At 39.6% G+C, this 25,236-nt stretch overlaps 1 protein-coding gene across 2 annotated transcripts in view; it reads left to right on the top strand.

The window, feature by feature from the left end:
• Positions 1-25,236, top strand: part of ARL15 (ADP ribosylation factor like GTPase 15) — a 3,047,572-nt gene that overhangs the window by 1,174,573 nt on the left and 1,847,763 nt on the right. For both annotated transcript variants that reach the window (XM_044063905.1, XM_044063904.1), the window contains exon 4: positions 23,470-23,678. In XM_044063905.1, the coding sequence (XP_043919840.1) occupies positions 23,470-23,678 (209 nt within the window). The remainder of the gene's footprint in view (positions 1-23,469; positions 23,679-25,236) is intronic.

Below are 25,236 nucleotides of genomic sequence, written 5' to 3'. Positions count from 1 at the left end.
GGGATACACAGTGAACAAAAAGAAATCAAAACTAATACCTTTTCAACAGATAATTTTCCTGGGTGCCAGCTTAAATACAACCACCCAGATGGCCTACCTCACGCCAGACAAATAAGGGCAACTGTCTCAGTACTTTAACAAAATGGCAACTTTAACCAGACTAACTGCAAGGAAAGTCCTGCAGGCTCTGGGATTCATGGCATCTTGCATCCTACTAATACCATGTGCAAAGCTGCATATGAGGAAACTACAATGGTACCTAAAAAACTTATGGTCTCAACACAGCCACAGCTTGGAAACAATTATACCACTCATTCCATGCCTTCAAAAGGAATTTTTGTGGTGGGCTCAAGCATGCCAAAGAAACACAGGTCTCCCTTTCTGTTTACCTCAAGCAACTCAAATCATCACAACGGATGCCTCAGACTACGCCTGGGGAGCACACATGGCAGATCGGTGCATTCAGGGAAAATGGTCCCAAAAAGAGAAGCACCTACACATCAACCAAAAGGAGATGCTAGCCGTGCAAAATGCTCTTATGACCTTCAAAGACCTACTGCATCCAGGCCAGCTATTGATAAGGACAGACAACACCACAGTCATGTGGTACATAAACAAACAGGGGGGAACTCATTCATACCCCCTGTGCAGGCAAGCCATGACCCTGTGGAACACAGCACTGGAATTACTAATTCAACTACAGGCACAATTCCTTCCAGGGAAGGAAAACACACTGGCAAACAACTTAAGCAGAAATATGACAGACCCACATGAATGGAAGTTGCATACTCAAGTCTTCTCAAAGATAACTCAGGCATGGGGACAGCCAGATATAGATCTATTTGCTACCCACAGACATTACCAGTTGGAAAAATTCTGTTCAAGGACTTATTATCCACAGGCCTGGAAAATGGACGCACTCTCTTTCACTTGGACAACATTGACAGTCTATGCCTTCCCGCCTCTTCCTCTACTGACCAAAGTTCTATTAAAAGCCAGAGCAGAGAGGCCACAAATGATTCTCATTGCTCCAGACTGGCCACAACAGCACTGGTATCCTCTCCTAAAGAGCCTGTCACACTCACCACCATGGATACTACCTCTAGTTCCTCTTCTGTTGTCCCAGCACAACTACAAAACCCTTCACAGCCAGCTCAAAACCTTAAATCTAGCTGCATGGAGAATACCTTAATTTCCCAACAGACTCTCCTCTCCAAGGAGGTGCAGGATGTCATCTTGGAGGCCAGAAGACCCTCTACTAGAAAAACCTACTCCGCCAAATGGAAACAATTTTGTTCCTGGAATCAAGAAAAGGGCCAGAATCCTTGGGTAATAAATATACCTCAAATTTTACAGTACCTAGCTGAGATGTTAAACAGTGGCCTTTCCTTCTCCTCCATCAAGATCCACGCTTCAGCCATTTCTGCACAATACAATACAGATCCTCCTTTATTCTCACATCCTCTATTAAGGCAGTTCCTCAGAGGGGCAAAAAATATAAAACCCCCACGGAAACCACCAGTCCCAGCTTGGGACCTCAACTTCGTATTGGAAAAGCTGACCCTGCCTCCCTTTGAGCCAGCTTCTTCAACAGAGCTACAATACTTGTCGTAGAAAACAGCCTTCCTTCTGGCTATTACTTCAGCATGCAGGGTTTCGGAGCTACAGGCCCTCATGGCTGTGCAACCATTCATCATTTTCCATCAAGACAGGGTTTCCTTACGAACCAACCCAACCTTCATGCCAAAGGTAGTATCCAGTGTAGCTTTGAATCAGACTATTCATTTACCTAGCTTTTATCCAAATCCACAGAACAAAGGAGAGAGGCTACTATATTCCTTGGACATTCACAGACAACTTCGTTATTAGTTGGACAGAACAAAGCCATTCAGGAAATCTGAGCATCTCTTTGTGTTCTATGCTACAGGTGCTCAAGGAAAGGCTACTTCCAAACAGACAATTTCAAAATGGATAGCCCACTGCATACGCTTTTGCTATTCATTTCATGGAAAATCTGTGCCTGTATACATCAGATCCCACTCCACCAGGGCTACAGTTACCTCTGCAGCTTTCCTCAGGGGGGTCCCTACCAAGGACATTTTGGAAGCAGCTACTTGGAGTTCAGTGCACACTTTCTCCAAGCACTACCACCTTCCACTATACTCAAAATCTAGAGCGGGCTTTGCCACAGCAGTCCTGCAGGGCATCCTAGCCCCTCCTAGTTCCGCTTAGTACCTACAACCCTTACTTAGCTTTGGGATTCTACCCATCTGTAATGACTGCAGCTGTATGCACGATGAACATAGTACAGTTTTGTACCTACCATAAATGTAGATGTTTGAGTGCTCATACAGCTGCAGTCCAGGTTACCCTCCCTCCATCCCCTCTTAGGACAGGCCTTATGACAAACACCTTTATCATACAACCTATTTGGGGTATTCTTTTATGGTGTATTTGCTTGCAACTACTGTTTTTGATTTATCTACATTGCATGTTTGCATAATATTATGTTTTGCCTTCCTTCTGGGGGCACCTGACATCTGCGGCAAGAAAAACTGAAGAAAATGGCGTTGGCTGCCTCTTTTATACCCCTGCCGCACTGACGTCAGGTGAGAAGCGACGACGACCGATGCCGGACCTAGACTTTTGAATTCGGCTGACCGAGTACCCGCCTGATGGCAGGATAACCCGTCTGTAATTACTGCAGCTGTATGAGCACTCGAACATCTACATTTATGGTAGGTACAAAACTGTACTTTCTAACTGCTTTTGCTATTGGTCTGTTTTGAGCTCCTCAAAGTAGCAGTATGAGATAGGCTGTCCTGCAGGGGTGTCTTGCACTGCTCTTTATTTTGGATACAAAGTGATGTACTCCTCTCTATAATGAGTACAAATCACTTGGCAATTGAAATAATCTACAAAAGTGAAAGTCACATATGAAAATAGAACCCTGCACAGAACCAACCTGGTGATATAGAAAGATGGCTGTTACGATGCACTCGCCTTACATTTGGGGCTCCCTCTATTTGGTGATAATATTCTCAAATGGCAAAATGTTTTTGCAACTGTATTCAATGTAAAACTGGTGTTTGGAACTTGACAAGACATAGTACAAAAGCTGGTAATGTAAAATGCAGGTACTGATATTTACTAAGCCCAAAATACTGCTGCACTCTGTCACTAAACTGGACAAGTGTGTATGTGCTGGCTACTCCCTTTTGTAATTTCAAAACTTATAAGTGTGAACCCTGAAATTAAGAAAAAAAGTCTAAAAATACAGGAGAACAATGAAAGTAAAACATCGCTGTTTTCACTTAAACTTTTTTTTTCAGGAAGGCAAACCCCCTACATCCTCTGATGTGGGCAGCAAGCCTCCTACACCCTTCTTATGTACATGCACCAACTCTGTTTTGCCATAGGTAAGAGAGAAAGGAATATTTTGAGGAATGACAATTTTAGATTCGGTATATACAAGTCTACATTTTTGGTCGTTCAGTCTTGCTGTTACAGGACTCACACTAATGAGTCTCAGAATATCAGATGGTTACTTTTTTTGCCTGCTGTGTTTGTGTGACTGCTGTGTTGTCTCTGTGTGTGTTTTAAGTAACAACTTTCTTTTTGCTTTGGTTGCTATGTGTCTGGCACTTGGGTTGGTAGGGTCATCCCCATGGCCCTTAAGACAATTGAGTATGAAGCCACTGACTGAAACTGGAAGCTAATGTATGTGAAACATTTGGAGCTATGGAAACCCTTTTCAACCAATGAAAGGCATTTGGTGGACAAACTAACATATTCATCATGTCTTTGTTATACTTCCTGTCAGTCATCTTCAAGAACTACCTTTGGCAGGAGATTTCTATACCCTGTGCTACTGTACACTTCTTAATCTCACCAACATCTACAGCAACCTAACGTGGTGACTCTTGCAGTGTTGCCAGTGCCAGAAACGTACTTATGAATACTTGCATACCACTCAGGGACAATACCTGTACCGTAGCCGTAAAGTCAACTTAATATGCAAATGTTTGCATCTTACAGATTTTCATCACATTAGAAAACTGTTTCTTTTTCTGAGGCCAGAAAATTTATTAATTTCCTAGGGTTTGTTTTGCAAACCTGATCCACAGCACCAATTTGGATTTTCTAAACTGCAGTCAGGGCATCATTCAACATTTACCACATAACTCACCCATGTATTACTCTTCCTTACGTTGTCCTGTAAGCTGATCATTTGATGCTAAATATACACTAGACATCCAAACTTTTCAAAAATGTTAACCCAGATTTCACTAAATAATCATTTTAGTAGCCCCAGAACATTTTGTTGCCCCTTCACTAAATCGTCGTTGTTCATGTCACAGGAATGCATAAGGTAATAACTCAACTGGTCAGCCAGAAGCCTCAGATAATGCAGTATTCCCTCAAAGAATTCACTGACATCTGTTGGGAGTCTCTTTATCAGTGTATTTTTTCCTGTACCATTAGCATGTTATAAAGTCCCATCATTTCCTTCTTGGTATCCAACTTCTCCACCAAAACAGCTTCATGTTTCTCCTTCTCCATTGCTATTGTTTTTCATCACAGAGTCAACTGTTGTTGATGCTATGTTTTTATCAAAAATCTAATCATACAATATTTAACAAACAAGAAAGATAAATATATACCAAGTAGTACATATGCTTTGACTCTTAATCAGTTGCATTTTGTTTTCTTTTTTTTCTTTTTTTTTTGGCTGTACCTCTAGGACTTTCCACAATGGCTCCACTACTGGCACCTAGCTGGCCTATGCATTCTGAAAGTAGTTAGCATTCTCAGGCTTAACTGAAAGCCTTATGGACCATTTTATGCCCTGGAATCCCAGACACACACTGCTTCATGTCAGGAATCAGGTGGTAAGGAGCATGTTAGCTTGCAGGTCTGGGCCCCCCCCCCCAGACCTACCTACCATGTCTCCCTGAGGCACCCCCCACTCTTCCTTCAGTTGCTTCTCTGAGCTCCAGTGTTGCTGTCTGTCAAGGAAATGCTGGCTGTGCACACAGATTTCCCCCTGGCTGCCAGTGCAAGCTGCCAGTTAATATTTTATTTATTTTACATTAGTTTACTGGGATAGTGGACGCCCGGGGAGAAAAGCTCTACATTTACATAACAATCAGACAAAAAAATCAGACAGAAATGTAAAACAGGCAAAGACAAATATCAACACTCTTAACTTCTAATACCACTGACCTCATCTCAACCCAGCTACCTCAGATTTTTAGCTGAAATCCCCTGCCTGTCCTGCTCACTTATCTGTCCTACCTACCTGTTTCTCTGTTTCTTTTTGAGAGCATTTTCTTCATGGGTGTAGCCCAGCTCCTTACGCCCTCACTCCACTCAGGCTCACTTCCCTCCCCTACCCTAAGCCCATTCCCACCCACCCTCATTACAATTTCCTTTGTACCAAGCTCTCCCTCCCCTTCCTGTCACACACAACTTCCTGTCAATAGCCACTCACACCATAATATTCTGTCAATTATCCCTACATCACTTCCTACACCTCACTGTTCTACCTACTTTTCTATCCTTCGAAACACACTCTAAAATGCAATACCTTCTTATTCCTGCTGCATCCTCCTGATTCTCTCTTCCATCACCTCCTGTCAGTCTCATCTCTCTAACCCACACTTATGCTCTCCTACCTCTTACACAAACAACATCTTCCCAACTATTTCCTCATTTACTATCTCCCCAACTCTATTCAACTTCACCACCACATGTCTACATAAACTCTCCATACTACATCTACGTAAACTCTCCATACTCCATCTACATAAACTCTCCATACTCCATTTACATAAACTCTCCATACTCCAAGTCTTTAAACCTACCTACAAACCTAAGCCAAAGCTATATAAACTCCATCTACCTGTTGCGACATTCTCTCTTCTTAGTAAAACTTTGCTCTACTCTGGTGACATCCATCCAAACCCAGGCCCCCGTTCCTCTCCCCTCTCTCACACAACCCTCAAAACCACCCCCACCTTGCCCTCCTCACACATCTATCACCACCTCCATCCTCAGACAAAAAACTCATCCCAATCTAAATGCTTAACTGTGTACTCACTGAATATTCAGAGCCTAACAAATAAAATCACTGAGCTGCACACATGGATAGCTCAGACTACCCCTCACATTCTCTCCCTATCAGAAAATTGGCTTAAGCCACAAATCTCTTAACAGTTTTATGCTCCCTCCTGGTTATAATATCTTTCGCTCAGACAGAGTTGCTAAAAAAAGGTGGTGGCATAGCCATCCTCTATTCCAATAGGCTTAACCTCTCACCTCACCCCTCCCCTATTCTTGACTTCTACCCAGCTGAGCTTATCATCCTTAACTGCCATTTGAATAATCATAAAAAATGTGCCATTGCTTCCATCTATCTCCCTTCTGGTAACAATCTGCCCATCCTAGAAAACATCCTATCCTGGTTCTCCCACAACATACCATATGAAGCCCTTATCCTAGGTGATGTCAACATAGACTGGTCCAAACTTTCTAGTGACTCTGCTCAACTCAGTATCCACCTACATGGCTTCCACCAACTGATCTCATCCCCCACCCGCTTCCACAAAAATTCATCTTGTAGCTCCACAATTGACTGGATTCTCACCAGCTCCCCCCCACCACCACTACCACAGTCCCACCACCCTACCTGGCTCCCTATCTCTATCTTAAGATACTACTCCCAAACTTCATCTTATTAGAGATTGCTGAAAACTATCTACTTTTGATATCTCCCAGTTTAACTGTATACTGTCCAGTATAAACTGGTCCACCCATAAACAAATCCCCCACATTGATGCTGTAAGTATGTTCAATAACATCTTCCTGAACACTTTGGACTCCCTTGCCCCCCCTCTAGGAAAATCAGAATAAAATAAATTCATGCTCCATGGCTTTCCAAGGAAACTAAGTCACTTATTTAACAAAGAGACAGTGCTTGGAAAGCCTGGACTAAAACAAAACAACTACCACTTCTCAAATATACACAACTAAGGAACCTTACTAAAAAAAAAAAACTACAAAAGACAAAAAAAGTCCTACTATTGCTCTGCCCAGCTAAACAACAAATCCAGTCCTCAAAAGTTTTGGTCTACTCTGAATAAAATCCTCCATCCAGGCAGTCCCTCTAACCCCATCCCTTACCCAAACACATCCCCACAGATAACATCTACCCTCCTAAATAAACACTTTATTGATACCATCCAGAATCTCATACCCTCTAACCCAAATCCTACTTCAACACCTACCCCTCCCAACCCTCCAAACAAAGCTCTGTTTTCCTTTTAGCCAGTTCCTATTACTTCTTAAGCTCAAGCCCTGCTCTCCCTGCACTGACAATCTACCTCCTACCTTCCTCAAACTAGCTGCTGACTCTACAGGCTATCCTATATCTATACTAATAAATAGGTTAATTCTTGAATCTGTTGTTCCCACCCTGTGGAAATCTGTCTTTACTATCACTCTACATAAAGGTGGTAACTCCACTGACCCTGCCAACTACCGACCCATTGCCATTCTGTTCCCCTTCTCTAAAATACTAGAAAAATGTATTCACACACAGCTTCTAAACCACCTCCTGCAGCACAACCTACTCACCCCCACCCAACACGTATTTCATCCCAACCATAGCACTACCACTGCCCTCCTCTCCTTCACTCACTCCATCGCTGAGGCACTTGTTTTCTGCCTCTTTCCTGACCTCTCCAAAGCTTTTGATACTGTCTCTCATTCTCTATTACTATCCAAACGTACCAATCTCAGCCTTTCTTCCTCCGCCCTTGCTTGGTTCACTAGTTACCTATCTGGTAGGGAACAATCTGTCAAATGGCTCTCATCCTCCTCACCCTTCCTTCCCATTCCAACAGGTATTCCTCAAGGTTCCATCTTAGCTCCCCTTCTCTTCAGTGTCTTTACCAATGATCTTTTTACTTCCTGCAAAGAATCTTCACTCATTCAGTATGCTGATGACTCTACACTTATATCTATCTCAAACAACATCTCCGAGCTCCATACCCTAACCCAACATGCCTTTCCATCCACTGAACAATGGCTGTCAGACAACCTACTGATCCCAAACCCCAAAAAGACTAAACTCCTCTTTTTCCTTCCCTGTTCTCTTACTCACCATAAATCCACCTTTGTTACTAAATCTTCTAATAACACAACTATCCAACCTTATATCCACACAAAATTCCTTGTTGTCATCATTGATGATGAATTAAAATTCAATCTGCACATACACCAATGTATAAAAAAACACACCAGAAACTAGGCCTACTCTATCGGAACAAAAAAATTCTAGCCACTGAAGCTAGATTCACCCTTGGACAGGCACTCCTCCTCCCCTCCCTCCTATATGCTACTCCAGTTCTTACCAACATCCAGGCCACTACTCTGAATAAACTCCGACAAACTTACCACAAAATAGCTAGATTCATTACTAGCTCCCCATACAGTTCACACCACTGTATTGCTTTAAACTCTCTCCAATGATTGAATTCCCCCAACAACTGCTGCAATCTCAGTTTCATATGCTACACTCTATTCTCTACAAACCCTCATTCTGTCCATCTCTTGTTTCCTTAATCTCTACTTATACTTCATCTAGGACCTTCCATACTTCCACCCAGCAGTTACTGGACATTTACCAACCCAAAAAATCTGTAGGCAAAATTCTATATAAATACTCTGTAGCCCATGCCTGGAACAAACCTCCGCTTGAAATACGTTCCGTTACTCACTCCTCTCATTTTAAAAAGGAACTAAAAACTCATCTAATCAACTCCAAGTCTTGCCCCTGCCATGACCCTACCTGGCCTCCTTATACTCCATTCACAGGACTTTTACTCCACCACTTTGCATACCCCCTTGTAAACTGCCATATATTGATTTCAATCAAACACTATGAAGAAGATAATTGTTTTTTAAACTTTTAAACTTTGTACTTAAACATACTCTCCATGTAACATATTGTGTGATTTTTTGCTTTATGTATGCTCTCTACTTTGTATATAGACCCTTTTTTCCTGTATTACAACTTATGTCATTCTCTCCTTCTCTCATATCTGTTCTAACTCAAAAATTGTTTAGCATTGTAATATACTGTAAATGTCTATTAATGGAGCTTTTCTCCTTAGGTCTCCACTAAATATGAGCCACAAGCTGAGTTGGACCAACCTGGTTAACAAATGTCAATAAATAAAATAAATAAATAAACAGTATATGAAGTAATAAAAAAATATATGGTTACCAAGGGAAGTTTCATGCTAGAGATAAAGAAATTAGAGTTGTGGTACTGTAGCAGTATCTAGTATTCCCACTGATTATTATCCTTGTGGTGTTCTAAAGCAGTCTTCCTGCCTACCTCCACCCCCCAGGATGGGTAATCTGGCAGTAGCCAGTTACTGCATCATTCCCAGACAGCTTCTGCAGATGCCTGAGCTGCTATTGAAATATGGGTCATCTGAAGCATAGTCAGGACTTTATCACTCTAACTCATGAAGCTGCTCATTGCTTTGTCTTCCTGGTCTTCTACTTCATTCATTGTTATATGTATAGTCTCACTATGACATTTAGACATATTAGTCATATTTGGAACATATATCCAATACAGAGACTTGTGGATAACTAAAAGCCATGATTTTTACTGCTGACACTGTTTATATACAAATAACTACTTTAGTAGAAATGGATTTAGATTCAGAGCCATCAGTGCAAAAGATGATGTTCATTATTCACATTTTTTGCCTAAGAGGTAACATCTCTGACCTGCCTCTAAAGCTGTCGCTCCATTTCACACCTTCCTGTGGCTGCTGATTGTCCAGTACCAGTCAGATAAATAATAGTCAGAAGGAAGTGACTTTAGTGGTTTCTTGCTGCCTCACAGGAAGCAACTAAAGAGCTTCTCAGGAGCAGCAGTCAATCCACAGCTTCATTTCTGCAGATAAGTCCATTTGGAGAAGCTTCCACACAATATTCATTGCCCTTTTTAAGATTAGAACATATTCTTTCTAAAATTTTAAATAATTTAAATAAAAGTGGTGTTTTTAATTTCTTCCAAGATGGCTGCACACTGATCAGCTTTAGCTCTCACAGTGTGAAAAAAGAAACTGAGAGATAAGGGCCATTAATTCTGCCAGTTTTAGTAAAGTCAGTTACTGGCTAGTAAGTACACTACTAATGATAGCAAAGAAGAAATTTTGAGAGCCTAAAGGAAAATCAGCTAGAAAAGTGAAGAGAAAACAGTGAATGGGAAGAATCCTGTTCAGCAAAAAGCAATTTGAGCTCCAGCTTTGTTGCAAGACACTGCTTCCAGTGATCTAGAGGAAAAGTAAATTAGATGTGTTCAGATCTGATTAAATTTAATCGAAACATTGACTGAGTGTATCAATTCAAATAACAAAAGGCTGGAATAAATGGAAGAAGCTTTAAACCGCTACTAAGCAACCCAAGTAGCCAAAGGCTACTGCAGCAGTGAGAGTGATAAACATATTACAATTGTGAAACAACTAACCATCACAGTAGATGTTCAAAATTCCACACTGCTACCATAGCTGCAGCCATTTTTTTTTTTTTTTTTTTTATATATATATATCTGAAGCAGTTCAAAATCTCCCATTTGCTAGAAATGGACAGGGACTGCTTAGATAGTTTTTTGAAGGAAGCAGAGGATCTATTTGGTTTATAATGAAAGACCTGAAAAAGTTTGTGAACAACCAGATCTAGTTTTCTTTCCAGTACATAATTGATTTGGGGGATATAAAATGCTTTTATGTTTATATCTGATCAGAGGTTCAGGATGAAGTAATTTTCTTCTGGCTGCTATTTACCTGATTGGTGCTGGCCAATCAGCAGTGAGAGAGCAGGTGTGGGAGGGAGTTTAGACCTTTTTAAGCAGGAAACAACCCAAATAACCAATAGATACTGTAGCAGTGTGGAATTTGAACATCTGCTGTGAAGATAAGTACTTATACAGCTGTATTTTGTGTACAGCTTGGATGACATTTTAGCATTGACGTTAGTAAACTAACTAAAGTTGCTGTCTTTACTGGTTTGTTAAGACCCTTGGTTTTATTAACCATTCATGCCTAATTGTTGAACTTAGCTTTGTAGGAGTAGTAGAAGAAATTGTGAACTGGCTTCAGAGTTGTCTTGGAGTCATCTGAGGGTAGCAGTCAAATCTCTTGCATTGTAACCCATTCTTATACTTAGTGGCGTACTACAATGATTGATACTTCTTCCTTTCCTGTTACTTGTCTGCACTGTGGCCTGATGGTACAGAACACTTCACTGAATCTTGTCTTCTATTTAGAAGACTGTGCTATTTCCTTGTAGTAACGCAATAAATGTCTCAGTATTGTCAGAGAATATCTAAGTAGTTGAAAGCAACTTATAAACAAGTACAAGTAAAAGGTGTTATTTCAGCATCCTCTCGTCAAGTCAAGTCAAAGAAAACATTATTGTCATTCAGGACTACACAGGAGTGTAGCTGAACGGAATTACAGTGCTTCATTCTCAATGCAGGAAACAGTTGCACATACAGAGAAAAATTAATATAATATCACAGTAGAAATTTAATAAGTAGCAATTTGTAAGTAAAGTATGACAGCAGTGACCCACACCCATCCCAGAACAGGAGACAAGGAACAATATGAAGGTAATATTGTCAAAGTAAAATTGAAACAATAACAGCATATCTATGATTAGACTGAATTATTGCACAGTTTGTATATTGCACTTAACAGTCCTTCAGTGTGTAGGTGAGCCACCTTAGTATTGCACTTAGTTATTGCACATCCATAAAATAAGCCCCATCATAGGCTAGTTATATAACAGACGTCATGGTTCGTTTTTCCAAAGAGTTCAACAGTCTAACAGAGAGTGGAAAGAAACTGTTTTTTGTCTGCTGGTCTTACAATGCAGGCTTCTTATCTCCTGCCAGACAAAAGGCGAGTGTACAGACCATTGGTACAATGTGTTGGATCGCTGGAAATCTTTTTGACCCTGTCTATGCACCGGCATTTATGTAGATCATCCAGAGGAGTAAGGGAGGTGCCGATGATTCTTTCTGCTGACTTTACAACTCTCTTGAGAGCCTTCCGATCCTGATCATTACAGCTCCCATATCAGACTGCAATGCTGTTGGTCAGGACACTTTCAATGGTGCCCCTGAAGTATGGAGCTTGGTAAGTTTCCTTAGAAAGTGCAAGCATTGCTGAGCTTTTGTGACTGTGCTGGATACATGGACTGATCAGGATAAGTTCTCTGTGAGATGAAGACCCAAGAACTTTGTACTCTTGACCGTTTCCACTGTCATCCTTTTCATCACTAGAGTTTGTGTGGTACTTGAGATCTTCTGAAATCAACAATCAGCTCCTTTGTCTTGCTGACATTCAGTGCTAGACTGTTGCTGTCGCACCAGACCAGTAGTTGATCAGTCTCGTTCCTGTAGGCCTCCTCCTGTCCATCTTTGACCAGGTCTATAACAGTGGTGTCATCCACAAATTTGATGATCCTATTCGTCTCATGTGTGGCCATGCAGTCATGTGTCAGCAGAGTGAAAAGGAGAGGGCTTAAGACATCCCTGTGGTACTCCTGATTTCAGAATAATACTTCCGGAGCTGTTGTCTCTCACATGAACCTTTTGAGGCCTTTTCAATAAGGAAGCTCAGAATCCAATTACATAAATGAGAATCTATGCCCAGTTGAAGTAGCTTCGATATCAGATTCTTGGGATGACAGTGTTGAAGGCAGAACTGAAATTGATGAATAGCAGTCTTGCATATCAGTTTTTGCCTTCTAAGTGGGGTCAGTGTTTTATGGAGAGCTAGTGAGATGGCATCCCCTGTACTACGGTTTGTCCTGTATGCGAATTGCAGTGTGTCCAGTGACACAGGTAAGATTGAAGCTATATGATCTTTGACCAGCCTCTCCAGGCACTTCATTACCATTGAGGTTAAAGCAACTGGTCGGTAGTCGTTCAGAGTTGTTGGCTGTGGTTTTTTGGGTAGAAGAATGACAGTCATCTGCTTGAAGCATTTCGGAACACTGGCTAGATGGAGTGAGGTGCTGAAGATGTCAGTAAGTACTGGAGCCAGTTCTGTTGCACATTCCTTTAGTACCCTGCCCATGATGTTGTTAGAGCCAGCTGCTTTCCTTGCGTTGACCCGTTTTAGGGTTCTGGTGACATGGATTGTATTGAAGCTTAGCACTGCTCCATCTTTGCCTTCAGAGATTCTGCATGCTCTTGTTTTTTTGTTGGCATCAAACCTACTGAAGAATTTGTTCAGTTGGTTCAGAAACTCGATGCTATCATCACATGAAGCTGATGAAGGCTTGTAGTCAGTGATGGCTGTGTTATGGTTATGTTAAGCAGAATATTAATGCCATAAAACTTTTTGTTCTGTAACAAGGCAAAGCATGAGAGAATTCAAAGCACAAAACACCCTATTTTCTGGCTGTATTCCTGCAACACATTAAGAAGACGCATAACTTTTTTTGCTTACCAAATGTGCCAAGGTACCCCAACAAGTTACCTTGGGTGCGTGTGTGTGTGTGTGTGTGTGTGTGTGTGTGTGTGTGTGTGTGTCTATATATATATATATATATATATATATATATATATATGTATGTATATGGGTCCCCTTCAGTAGATTGAACCTTTAAAAGTTTGAATCTCATATGGCTGAGACCGTATCATCGAACTTTTAAAAGTTCAAACAGACTGAATGGAGATCATCGTATATATACAGTGGATATAAAAAGTTTACACACCCCTGTTAAAATGCCAAGTTTTTGTGATATAAAAAAATGAGACCATAATAAATCATTTCAAAACTTTTCCCACCTTTAATGTCACCTATAACCTTTACAATTCAATTGAAAAACAAACAAATCTGTTAGGGGAAAAAATATAAAAAACATACAATAAACTGGTTGCATAAGTGTGCACACCCTTAAACTAATACTTTTTTGAATCACTGTTTGATTTAATTACAGCATTCAGTCTTCTTGGGTACACAGCTGCCATCAATTAAAGAGACTGTAATTAACTCCAAATAAAGTTCAGCTGTCCTAGTAGGATTTTCCTGAAATGTACTCAGTTGCCTGCTACACCAAAAGCCATGGTTCACAGAGAGCTTACAAAGCATCAAGGGGATCTCATTGTTGAAAGGTATCAGTCAGGAGAAGGATACAACAACATTTCCACAGCATTGGATATACTATGGAACACAGTGAAGACAGTCATCAAAAAGTGGAGAAAATATGGGACAGCAGTGACTTTGCAAAGAACTGGATGTTTCTCCAAAATTGATGAAAACACAAGACAAAAACTGGTCAGGGAGGCTGCAAAGAGATCTACAGCAACACTGAAGGAGCTACAGGAATTTCTGGAAGTACTGGTTGTGTACTACATGTGACAATAATCTCCCATATTCTCCATATATCTGGGCTATGGGGTAGGATTGCAAGATGGAAGCCTTTTCTCACACAGAAAATCATCCAGGCCAATCTAAAATTTGCAGAACAATACATCTAGTCTCCCAAAAGCATGTGGGAAAATGTGTTATGGTCTGACGAGACCAAGGTTGAACTTTTTGGCCACAATTCCAAAAGGTATGCTTGGCCCAAAAACAACACTTAGCATCACACAAAGAACACCATCCCCAAGGTGAAACATGGTAGTGGCAGTATCATGCTTTGGGGTTGCTTTTCTACAGCTGGAGCTGGTGCTTTAGTCAAGGTGGAGGGAATTATGAAGAATTCCAAATACCAGTCACTTTTGGCCCAAAACCTTCAGGCATCTGCTAGAAAGCCGAAGATGAACAGGAATTTCACCTTTCAACACGACAATGACCCCAAGCATACATCCAAATCAGCAAAAGAATGGCTTCACCAGAAGAAAATTAAAGTTTTGGAATGGCCCAGCCAGAGCCCAGACCTAAATCCAATAGAAAATCTGTGGGGTGACCTGAAGAGGGCTGTACACAAGAGATGCCCTCGCAATCTGACAGATTTGGAGCGCTTTTGCAAGGAAGAGTGGGCAAATATTGCCAAGTCAAGATGTGCCATGCTGATAGACTCCTACCCAAGAAGACTGAATGTTGTAATTAAATCAAAAGGTTCTTCAACAATGTATTAGTTTAAGGGTGTGCACACTTATGCAACCAGCTTATTGTACATTTTTTTATTTTTTATATGTTTTCCCCTAACAGATTTGTTTGTTTTTCAGTTGAATTGTAGAGGTTATATATCACACTAAAGGTGGGAAAAGTTTTGAAATGATTTATTGTGGTCTCATTGTTTTATATCACAAAAACCTGGTATTTTAACAGGTGTGTGTAAGCTTTTTTTATATCCGCTGTATGTGCATATATATATTTATTTATGTATTTATTTTTATTTTACAGTTTTGTTTACCGGGATAGTCCATTGGGCCTAGAAGAGCCCGTTTTCAATGGAGTCCCGGGGAGAAAATCTCCATAAGAACAGTATACAATTTGGACAAATCATAAAAATGAGTAATATACCTTACAAACCTACAAGAGCAAAAGGCAAAAAACAGCATGTCATTAATTATTTACAAAATATCTTAGTTCATATAGTGGTAAATATAAAACAGAGGTGAGGGAGATTTGTATAGGTATCATATAAGGGTTATAGCAGAGTATACAGGGGATAGGAAGAGATTAGGTGTCAAGTAAGAAAAGAGAGATAGAAGAATAAGTGGTATAAGAGAAGTGAAAGGGGGTGGGGAGAAAGGGGGGAGAGGGTAAGGGTAGCTAGGAGGTAGTTATGTAGGGTGAAAGCAGGAACATTCCTATAGGGATATGAGATGGGAATGAAGCAAGGTTTTAAAGGTAGAGAGTGCGGATGAGAGGTGGCAGGGAGTTCCAAAGCCGTGATAGAGAAAAGGATAGGAGTTGTTGGCATGGTGAGTGTGCAGGCTTGTGTAGTTCAATTAGATTTTGATTATTTGATCTCAAGAGTCAATTGGGTGCATGCATTTTAAGTGAACTGGCTAGAGAGGGGCAGAGAGATGGACGGAAGATAAGTTTGTGGGCATGAGTGAGTTGGAAGTAGGTGAGATGATTGGGGAGCTCTAGCCAATTTAGTTTGAGAAGGGCATTACAGTAGTGGGTAGAGGATTTGTAATCAGTGGAAAACTTGGAGATTTTATTGTAACAGGAAGAGAGTTTAGTCTTTAGTGAAGCTTGTAGGTTGGTGAGTAGAGGGGCACCATATAGGAGGGAAGGAATTAGTATGTAGTTGAGAGGACAGACCTAGTGGAGGGGGTGAGATAGCGGGAGTGGCGGTAAAGCATACCAAGTTTCTGGTGAGTTTTTTTATATACTTTTGTAGGTGGATATCAAACTTAGTGTTCATCGATGAGGACACCTAAGAGTTTGGTATGAGAGTTCTTGTCGATAGTGGTATTTTTAGTGGGAGTGAATATCATAAGTTTAGTTTTTGATGCATTGAGTGCTAAGTGGTTATCTGACATCCAGCACTCAGTGATAGAGAAGGCTTCTTGGGTTAGTTTTAAGAGAGAGGAGATGGTAGTGGCCGAACAGATGATTGTAGAGTCATCTGCATATTGGATAACATTAGCCTTGGGGATAGACAGATGGAAGTCATTTATAAAGATGTTAAACAGTAAGGGACCTAATATGGAGCCCTGGGGTACACCTGTAGGGGTGGTAAGAAAGGAGGTAGTGTTTTTTTTTCCATTTGACAGCCTGTTGTCTATTGGAGAGGTAACTAGAGAACTAGTTGGTAGAAGAGATGGATAGGTTAAGATTGGCAGTTTGGATAGAAGAAGGTTATGAGAGATGATGTCGAAGGCCTTGGATAAGTCTAAAAGGAGGGTAGATACTAGATAGCCAGAATCACGAGCTTTATTGATTGTTCCAAGGAAGGATATATATATATATATATATATATATATATATATATATAGGAGCCATACTTATGCACAAATGGCAATTTCACCAAAAGTGAAACCGCTGATCATACATTCGAGAAAGTGCTTTTCACCAAAAAAGCACTTTCGCAAAAGTATGATAAAAAATACGGGAAGTCAGTGGGGAATGGCTGTTGCTGAGATCAGAGTACAGTGGGGATAAGAGAATATTCCATTTTCCCCACTGTAGTGCGATTTTGGAGTGAGAATATAAAAGTAGGAGGGTTGTGGGGGTGCACGCAAAAGTTGTGTTTTTTGTTTTTCTGTATTTATTTTTTTGTTTATTTAAGGGACTTTAGGGGAAGCGCTTTTTCGGTTAAAAGCACTTTTGCTAAAGTGTGTTCAGTAGATGTGGATTCGGACTATTGAACTTTTCGTTCAATAGTACAAGATCCATATATATATATATATATATATATATATATATATATATATATATATGGATCACCTTTAGATGCCCGAAATCTCACTTCACCGACACGGAATCCGACGGGCCGAAAACACAGACAACGCGGATGACCGACAAGGTGAGAACCCGACGGACTTGGTAAGTGTGAGATAGAGTGATGGATTTAGTGTTAGGGAGAGGACAGGTTAGTGTGGGATAGTGAGGGACTGTGGGTTTAGGGGTGGGTTAAGTGAGTTAGGGTTAGGGTGCAGGTAGGGTGTGTGTGCGATAGTGACGGACTGTGGGTTTAGGGGTGGGTTAAGTGAGTTAGGGTTAGGGTGCAGGTAGGGTGTGTGTGCGATCGTAACAGACTGTGGGTTTAGGGGTGGGTTAAGTGGGTTAGGGTGCGGGTAGGGTAAGTGTGCGTTTGTGTCGGACCTTAGGGTTAGGGTTTGGGTTATGGTTAGTGCATGTATGGTTGTGTGTATTGTCGGTATTTTGTGTTGTCAGTCTGTTTGTGTCGGTGATTTGTGTTTCGGCGTTGTGGCGTTTCGGTTAACTGAAGGTGATCCATATATATATATATATATATATATATATATATATATATATATATATATATACTGTGTGCTTTGCTTAGTTATATGTTGTGATGAAGTCCAATGTGTTTGTGGACAAAAGCGCTTAACATTTTGGAATAAAGGCTATATTTCAGCGGGATTCTGCTTCAGAATCTTCTTTTTTTGTTTTGTTATTTTGTTTGTTGAAGTGCAACATATTAGCAAATGTTAAATGTTTTCTAGTTGATGCCAACGGCATAACCAGCAACCATTCAGTGCTTGTTATTGTCTGGCTTTGCAATATTTGTGTGAGTTACTATCTTATGGCCTTTCTTCATAAAGGTTAATTTATTGGCCATTTCAGCATGTCTGCCCATGGATCCTCCTCTTTCAGTGCAGTCTCATGTCAAAATGTTTTTGAAGGGGGTTTTGCACAAGAGGCTTCCAAGTAAACTGGTGGTCCCTCCTTGGGACCATAATTTTGTGCTGGTGAAGCTAGCACTTGCTCCATTTGAATCAGCTAACCTTGCTGACTTGAGGTTCTTAACATGGAATACAGTTTTACTGATTGCTCTAACCTCTGCAAGAGGAATATCTGAGTTTCAAGGTCTTGTGGTGAGTCACCCCATGTCATTTTACACAGGGACAGTTTTTTTTAACCCTTCTTTTATGCCTAAAGTGATATTTGAGTTTACTTTAAGCCAAAATATCCATCTCCCCATTTTTTTCTGAACTTAAAATGAGGGAGGAAGGATATCATGGCTGTCCACAGGCTATAAAGGTACTATTTTGACAGAACTCAATCTTTTAGAACTTCAGATTAATTGTTCATTTCTTGTGAAGGTAAGAAGAAAGGATAACCCGTGTCAAAACAGACTATTTCCAAGTGGTTGTGTAAGGCTATAACCTTTTGTTATTCTCACCATGAGAAAACTATTCCAGACAGTGTCAAGCCCACTCTACTTGGACCTTGGCATCATCTGTAGCTTTTTGGAAAGTGTTGGATTCTTGAAGTATTCTAGAAGCTGCTGTTTGATCCTCCATACATACCTTTACAAAGCACTGTAAGCTTAATTCCTTCAATAGGTCCAAGTCATGCTTTGCTAGGACAATTGTCCAAGGGCTCCCAGACTCTTCTTCTTCCACCTCCTAAAAATAGTTTGCTAAGGTAATCTACCCATATACCTATAAGGCTACTGCAACAGTGATCAGTAGGTTCATAGGTAGGTACAAGGCTATTGGCCCTAGGGCCTATACAAGCCCAGCCAAAAAGGTACCCTGGCTTTTGCCACCCAAGAAAAATATTCTCCTGTGCCACTGTCAAGCAGAGTCACAGAAGTGATCCCCGGGGTGAATTTCCTATTTCCCATGCACTCATCAATATTTTTCTTGAAGAGTGCTAACGAAGAGCTTTGTTTGATATAGATAGGTAGTTTATTCCAGAGTATGGGAAGTTTCTGGGACAAGAATCTATCTCTCCATCTAGTATGATAACCTAGTACAGTTGTGTGAATAAACTTACATAGATGTTTGAATGATCACTGCTTTAGTAGCCATTTTCTCCCTCCATCCCTCTTGTTTTTTAAATGTATTTTTTATTCCAAAGTGTGGACATTTATTTTTTGTTGTTCCTAGCATTGTCTTTGCAATGGTTAGTCTTCCTCTCTCTGTTGGCTGGAAAGTTCTGAAGGTCTTGGCACCAGAACTTGTCTTGTAGTCAGTTCAGCTCAAGCTGCCTGACACTTTGTGTGTAGAAGCTGCCCTGAAACTTTGGAAGCTTGTTGGCTGTCTGTTATATCCTTGGCATAACATAATTCATGTAGCTAAGGCTACTCACCAGTGATTATTCCAGTATCTCTTTTATGGTAAGTTTATTTACACAACTGTACTTTCTTCATTAGTTTTTCTTGCTTACAGTAAATTGACATGAATTTCTTAAAAATAAAAAAAATGTATGTATTGTCAAATTGAAACTAGGTGCAAACTCAAGCTCAGTTTATTTACAGTGCAAAAATCTAAAACATGTTTAAGTACAACATAAAAACAAGCACAGTTTTTACTTACTTTTTACTTCATGGTTTCAGAGTCCAGTCTTGAAGTTTCTTAATGAAAAGACCAAAAGTCCTTGCACTTCTCAGGCATAGCAGCTCAGGTCAAATTGTCTCACACATTTTGAACTGGGTTCCTAACGCAACAAAACAAATCTACAAGTAAAGTAAAGCCACAGACAAGCTTTTGATACTGCAAAAGTCAATCCACTGTTAAACCCATTGCAATCCTCAGCTTCTTCTAGTTAAGGTTCCCGTAAGAGTTTCCACTCGGTCATGGAAATCTCTGTTGTTAAGAGGGGCAAACATCTCTGCCTTTATTAGTCTATAAGACCTGATATTAACAGCACTTCAGCAACTGATTCAGACTAAACTCTTCTAACAACGCACTATACTAATGTTTTGTTTAAATGCACCACCATTACTCAAACAGGAACAACATTTCTAATATTTATGTTTACATATTTGTCTCTATATATCTATGTATGTGTGTATGCATATCGATATCTATGGATCCCTATCAGGTAACCAGGTTTTCAGAAACTTGAAATTCATATGGTCAAGACCATATGATCAAGTTTTTGAAAATTCAAAGCTTTTGAATGAAGATTGAAGAAGAGTGAGGATCAGGAAATGTACCCTTTTCTTCACTGTAATCCAGTCTCAGTATATATAATTTGCAGGGGTGCGCCCCCCCCCCCCCAACATGGGTGGTGCAAAATAAAGCCGATTTTTTTTTCTTTCTTTTTTTTTTGATGTTCGAGTTTTTGGAAACTTGATCATATGGTCTCGTCCATATGAATTTCGAGTTTCTGAAAACTTGATCATCTGACATAGATCCTTTTATATATATATATATATACACACACACACACACACACACACACACACACACACACACATAATTATGATGGAGTCTCTGATCATAACCATCTTATTTTATGTTCAAGGCATGGATGCCAAGAAATTTACCTCAAGAGCAAAGCTCGAGATGTGAATCTTGCCATCCAGGTGAAGAACACAGAGGACTGTGATGGGAGACCTGATGATAATACTTTGAAGTATACTAAGGATTTATTTTTTTCTCAATATTACCACTAATAGGAAAAAAAATGAAAGTGTAAGAGTACCAAGTATTTTAACTGCTGTGAGAGCCAGCAAAGCATTTAGTGAGCATTGTCAAACATCCTTATTTAACAGTTTTAGACAAATCCAAAAATAATGTGGCGAAAAAGGTTCAAATCATTGTCAGTTTTAAATATTGCTGTAATTCACTTAAAGGGTTAATAAAACAACAGTTTTTGCATCGATATGCATTTTCTGAGTTATTGTTCACTACAAGTATGAAATTCTAATATCTGGCATTATTTATTGACTGTAATCCTGAGTGATTTACCAAAAGATATTTTTTTTTTGTGAGAGACAAGGCCGACAGTAAATATGTGTGTGTGTGTGTATGTGTATTTATACATTTATAGTTATTTATATATATATTTATATGTTATGTGTGTGTGTATATTTTAGCTACATTCCATCCTCTTACAGTTTTCTGGATGTGCAGTTTAAAAAAGTCTAAATTGAAAATTATAAACAAACATAAAAATATATATATTTTTTTTTTTGGGGGGGGGTGGATTACCCAGTACCACAGTCTCAATATAGTAGACAAAATCCCCCCCCCCCAAAGTGTGCTTCCAATTTGTGTAAGCACTTCGGTTAAAAGAACCTTAGCATTCATTTGTCAGTGTAAAGACAGACCGAAGAAACATCAACCAAGGCGGACTACGCCATGTGTGTGTGTATGTATAGATATATAGGAGCAGTTTAGTCTGTTGAACAATCCTTCTCTCGACAGAAGAAAATGATGTGCTTTATACATTGGTTTTGAGTGTGGAGTTTGCAGAATTCAGTAATGTCAAAGGGAACTGCTTTGTTATATGATGTGCTTTGGATTATGGTAAGTGTGTGTGTGTGTGTGTGTGTGTGTATGTTAATGCTGAAACTGTTTGGTATACTGAAAGTTTCAGCATTCAGGATGGGAGTGTGTGTGCGTGAATGTTTGACTGCTTGGTAAGGGTATTGTTTTTATAGTTGCACGTGTGTGTACTGTACTGTGTGGAATTTTCCGGGATGTCTTGTGCAGTGGTGCTTCCTAGGGAAAGGGTTTTTTATAAGCTAATGTATGCAGTTCTGTTGATCGTCAGGGTTAGAGTTAGCACTCATGAGTAAACTGGATCAGGGGGCTGCAGATGTTTTTAGTCAACCAAACACAAAAGGAGAATGTTTGTTTTCCTTTTGCGACTGGTTGAGTTTTGGCTTTTTGATTTTTTTTTGCTTGAGTGAATTTCAAGTTGAAAATGAATTTCAAGTTGAAGATGTCCACTTCATTGTGAGTTCTGATGATTCTTCAATTTCATATTTGTTAATACACTCCTGTATATGTATATTTGCATATAAATATCACACACACGATACAAAAATTGACAATATTCACCTGAAAGTTAACCCAGTTGTTCAGGATGTGAGAACTTACGTGGGCTGTGACCTAACTTTTGACCGACATGTGTCCATTGTTGTAAGAATGTCCTTCTATATTGCACAATTTATAAAGAAAGGGATTATATCTAGACCAAGGGATGTCATTACCTCCTTTACTCAGCTCTCATTAGGCCAATTGTTTAATGTAATGCCTCCTTTCGTGTGTATCTGTCCAGACACACACAACAACTAGAGTGCCCACAGAGATGCCTTACTAAAAGGATACAAGGCCTAAACAATATGTCCTACATGAACCTACACAAAGGTCTACCACTATAATCTGTGAATTACAGACTGCTAAGAGGTGACGTGTCTGGCATACAAAGCATCTTCTGACTTATTACCGATAGATTTACTGCACTTCAGCAACTCAAGTGGCATCAGAAATACTCTGTCTAAGGATCCAAACCTCTTCTGCAATATTAACAGACTGGTTTGCAGGGAAAGGTATATCTCGCGTATGATACCTCTGCTCTGGAACAGACTCCCCATCCACATAAAACAAAGTTTGTCCCTGTCCTTATTTAAGAGTGACTTGAATCTGTGGATGGGAAACAGAAAATTTATCCCAGGACAACCCCCTGTACTGCTAATGGAGAGTGACAACTCCTAAATGCTGTATTCCATGCATGGATCCACTCATATTACCCATAGTATGATCCCAGTTATTCTCATTAGGGATAATATAAAATTATCGACCATGAGATGGGTAAGGTTAACCAAACCAGATAGGTACTTTTATCACAAAAAGGGAAACTGGCTAGGCTTAAAATAGCTTGCAAGGGCAGCTTACCTAAAACCTTGTATGAATCTATGAACCTATAAATTTAATAAATTGCATTCATTTTATACTTTATGTTTTAAATATGAAGTATTTTTTGCTTTAAATTTCTTTTTTAATGAATTCTTATTTCATTGTTTTATTGTAAGGAGCTGATCAGATTCGGAAATACTGGAGTCGATACTACCAAGGCTCACAAGGAGTAATATTTGTATTAGACAGTGCATCTTCTGAGGATGACCTTGAAACTGCAAGAAATGAACTTCATTCTGCCCTTCAGCATCCACAGCTTTGCTTTTTGCCATTTTTAATATTAGCCAACCATCAAGACAAGCCTGCTGCACGTTCTGTACAAGAGGTATGTAAAAAGAAAAAAATCAGATAACTGATTTCGTTAAACAGATATTATCATGCAAACATTGATGGCAGATGTTAATGAAGCTTAGTGTGCACCACTGTTCTTGCATTAAAGTAGCAATCAGTTTCTTGCATTAAAGTAGCAATCAGTAATTCAGTAATGGTGTTAATTGAAGAATACGGAAAGAAACATTTGAAACTTTTAAAAACTTTTGTTTATTTAGGGATAGAGGTAGTAAAATGACATGTAAAGTAGTCTAAGGGTGTATATAAAGCTGAAGAGAAAGTATTTTCAAGAAAAGTAAAGAGTGGAGTATCATCATTCAAATGTAGGAGATAGGTTCTGAGTAACTGTGAGAAACTATTTCTTCACAGAACATTTAGTAGGCATGTTTATCAGCTTCCCAGTGGAGCAGCCAAGAGGAAAATCTAACTGTAATTTATGTAAATGTATAATAAGCTTTATGAATTTAGAGCACATCAAGCAGTCTTGCAGGGGTTGTGTCATCTCAGTACAGAAAAAAATGAACAGACAGTGCCAATGTGAATATGCCTGCATGTTGTATGACAAAATATCAGTAGTACAAGTGATGTATACAAAGTTATAAAGGGAACTGAAGGAGATCGTGGCAAATTTGGCTTGCAATTTTCTTAGAAGAGAAAGCATTCTAATGAACTAAATTAAGACAGATGCTATTCTTTCTCTGAAAAGTAAGAAAATATCAGATGCTGACAACTGCTGTCGTTGAGTCTTAAAAATTGGGCATTGCATACAAATCACCAGATGAAGGAGAAAATGTCTGGCCACTTTAAATCAATTATATTATAGAATTCATGTCAATATGTATGGTTTGTATCGTGTAGATATATGACAGATCCCTTTGGTGGGTGTTATGAAGAAGGTTAGGTATGTGTACTATTTGGGCTTTAGTTTGTTCAACATATTCTTTCTTGCTCTTTAGCACTCAAACTTTCTAAAAATAAATGAGTATTCTAGAAATGCATTTCTAGTAGAAAAGCTTGATCCTTTTTCATCCTGTCTGTCATGTTCAATTTATGGGACTTAAGAAGTATAGCCACCTATCTGATCTAATCCTTGAGCTCCTTCAAAACTCTAATAATGCACTATTTACTTTAGATTTTTGAATTGTGTTGTTAATTCTTGGCTAAGCTTAGCCTTATTACCTTCCTTTTTTGAGATTTTCTCCCCCACTCTTCACCATTCTCATCATACCCATTTCCTACATGGGGTTGGAGTGTTATGTCAGCTATCTCCTTCTCTCCTTATTCACTGACACTCTCCTTCATTCTTCGATACTCATGCCTGATTGTTAAAGGTCTTCTATCACACAAGCCATCCTCCTCTTTGCTGGGTTACCTCGTTTCCTCTTGGCTTCTTCCTGCCTGTCGCAAATCTTCTTCACTAGATTGTCTTCTTTTCTCCACATGTGCCTGAACCACCATAATCTGTTCTTTTTTACCTTCCCTGCAATTGAAGCTACTTTTGCTTCTGCTCTGATGTCCTTATTTTTTCATCTGTCCCACAATGTCAGGTACTT

The sequence above is a fragment of the Protopterus annectens genome, chromosome 2.part2 (assembly GCF_019279795.1).
Source record: "Protopterus annectens isolate FY-2018-M chromosome 2.part2, PAN1.0, whole genome shotgun sequence".
NCBI classification, from domain to species: Eukaryota; Metazoa; Chordata; order Ceratodontiformes; family Protopteridae; genus Protopterus; species Protopterus annectens.
Note: the sequence above shows the minus strand (reverse complement) of the source record. Positions and strands in the feature narration are given on the sequence as shown.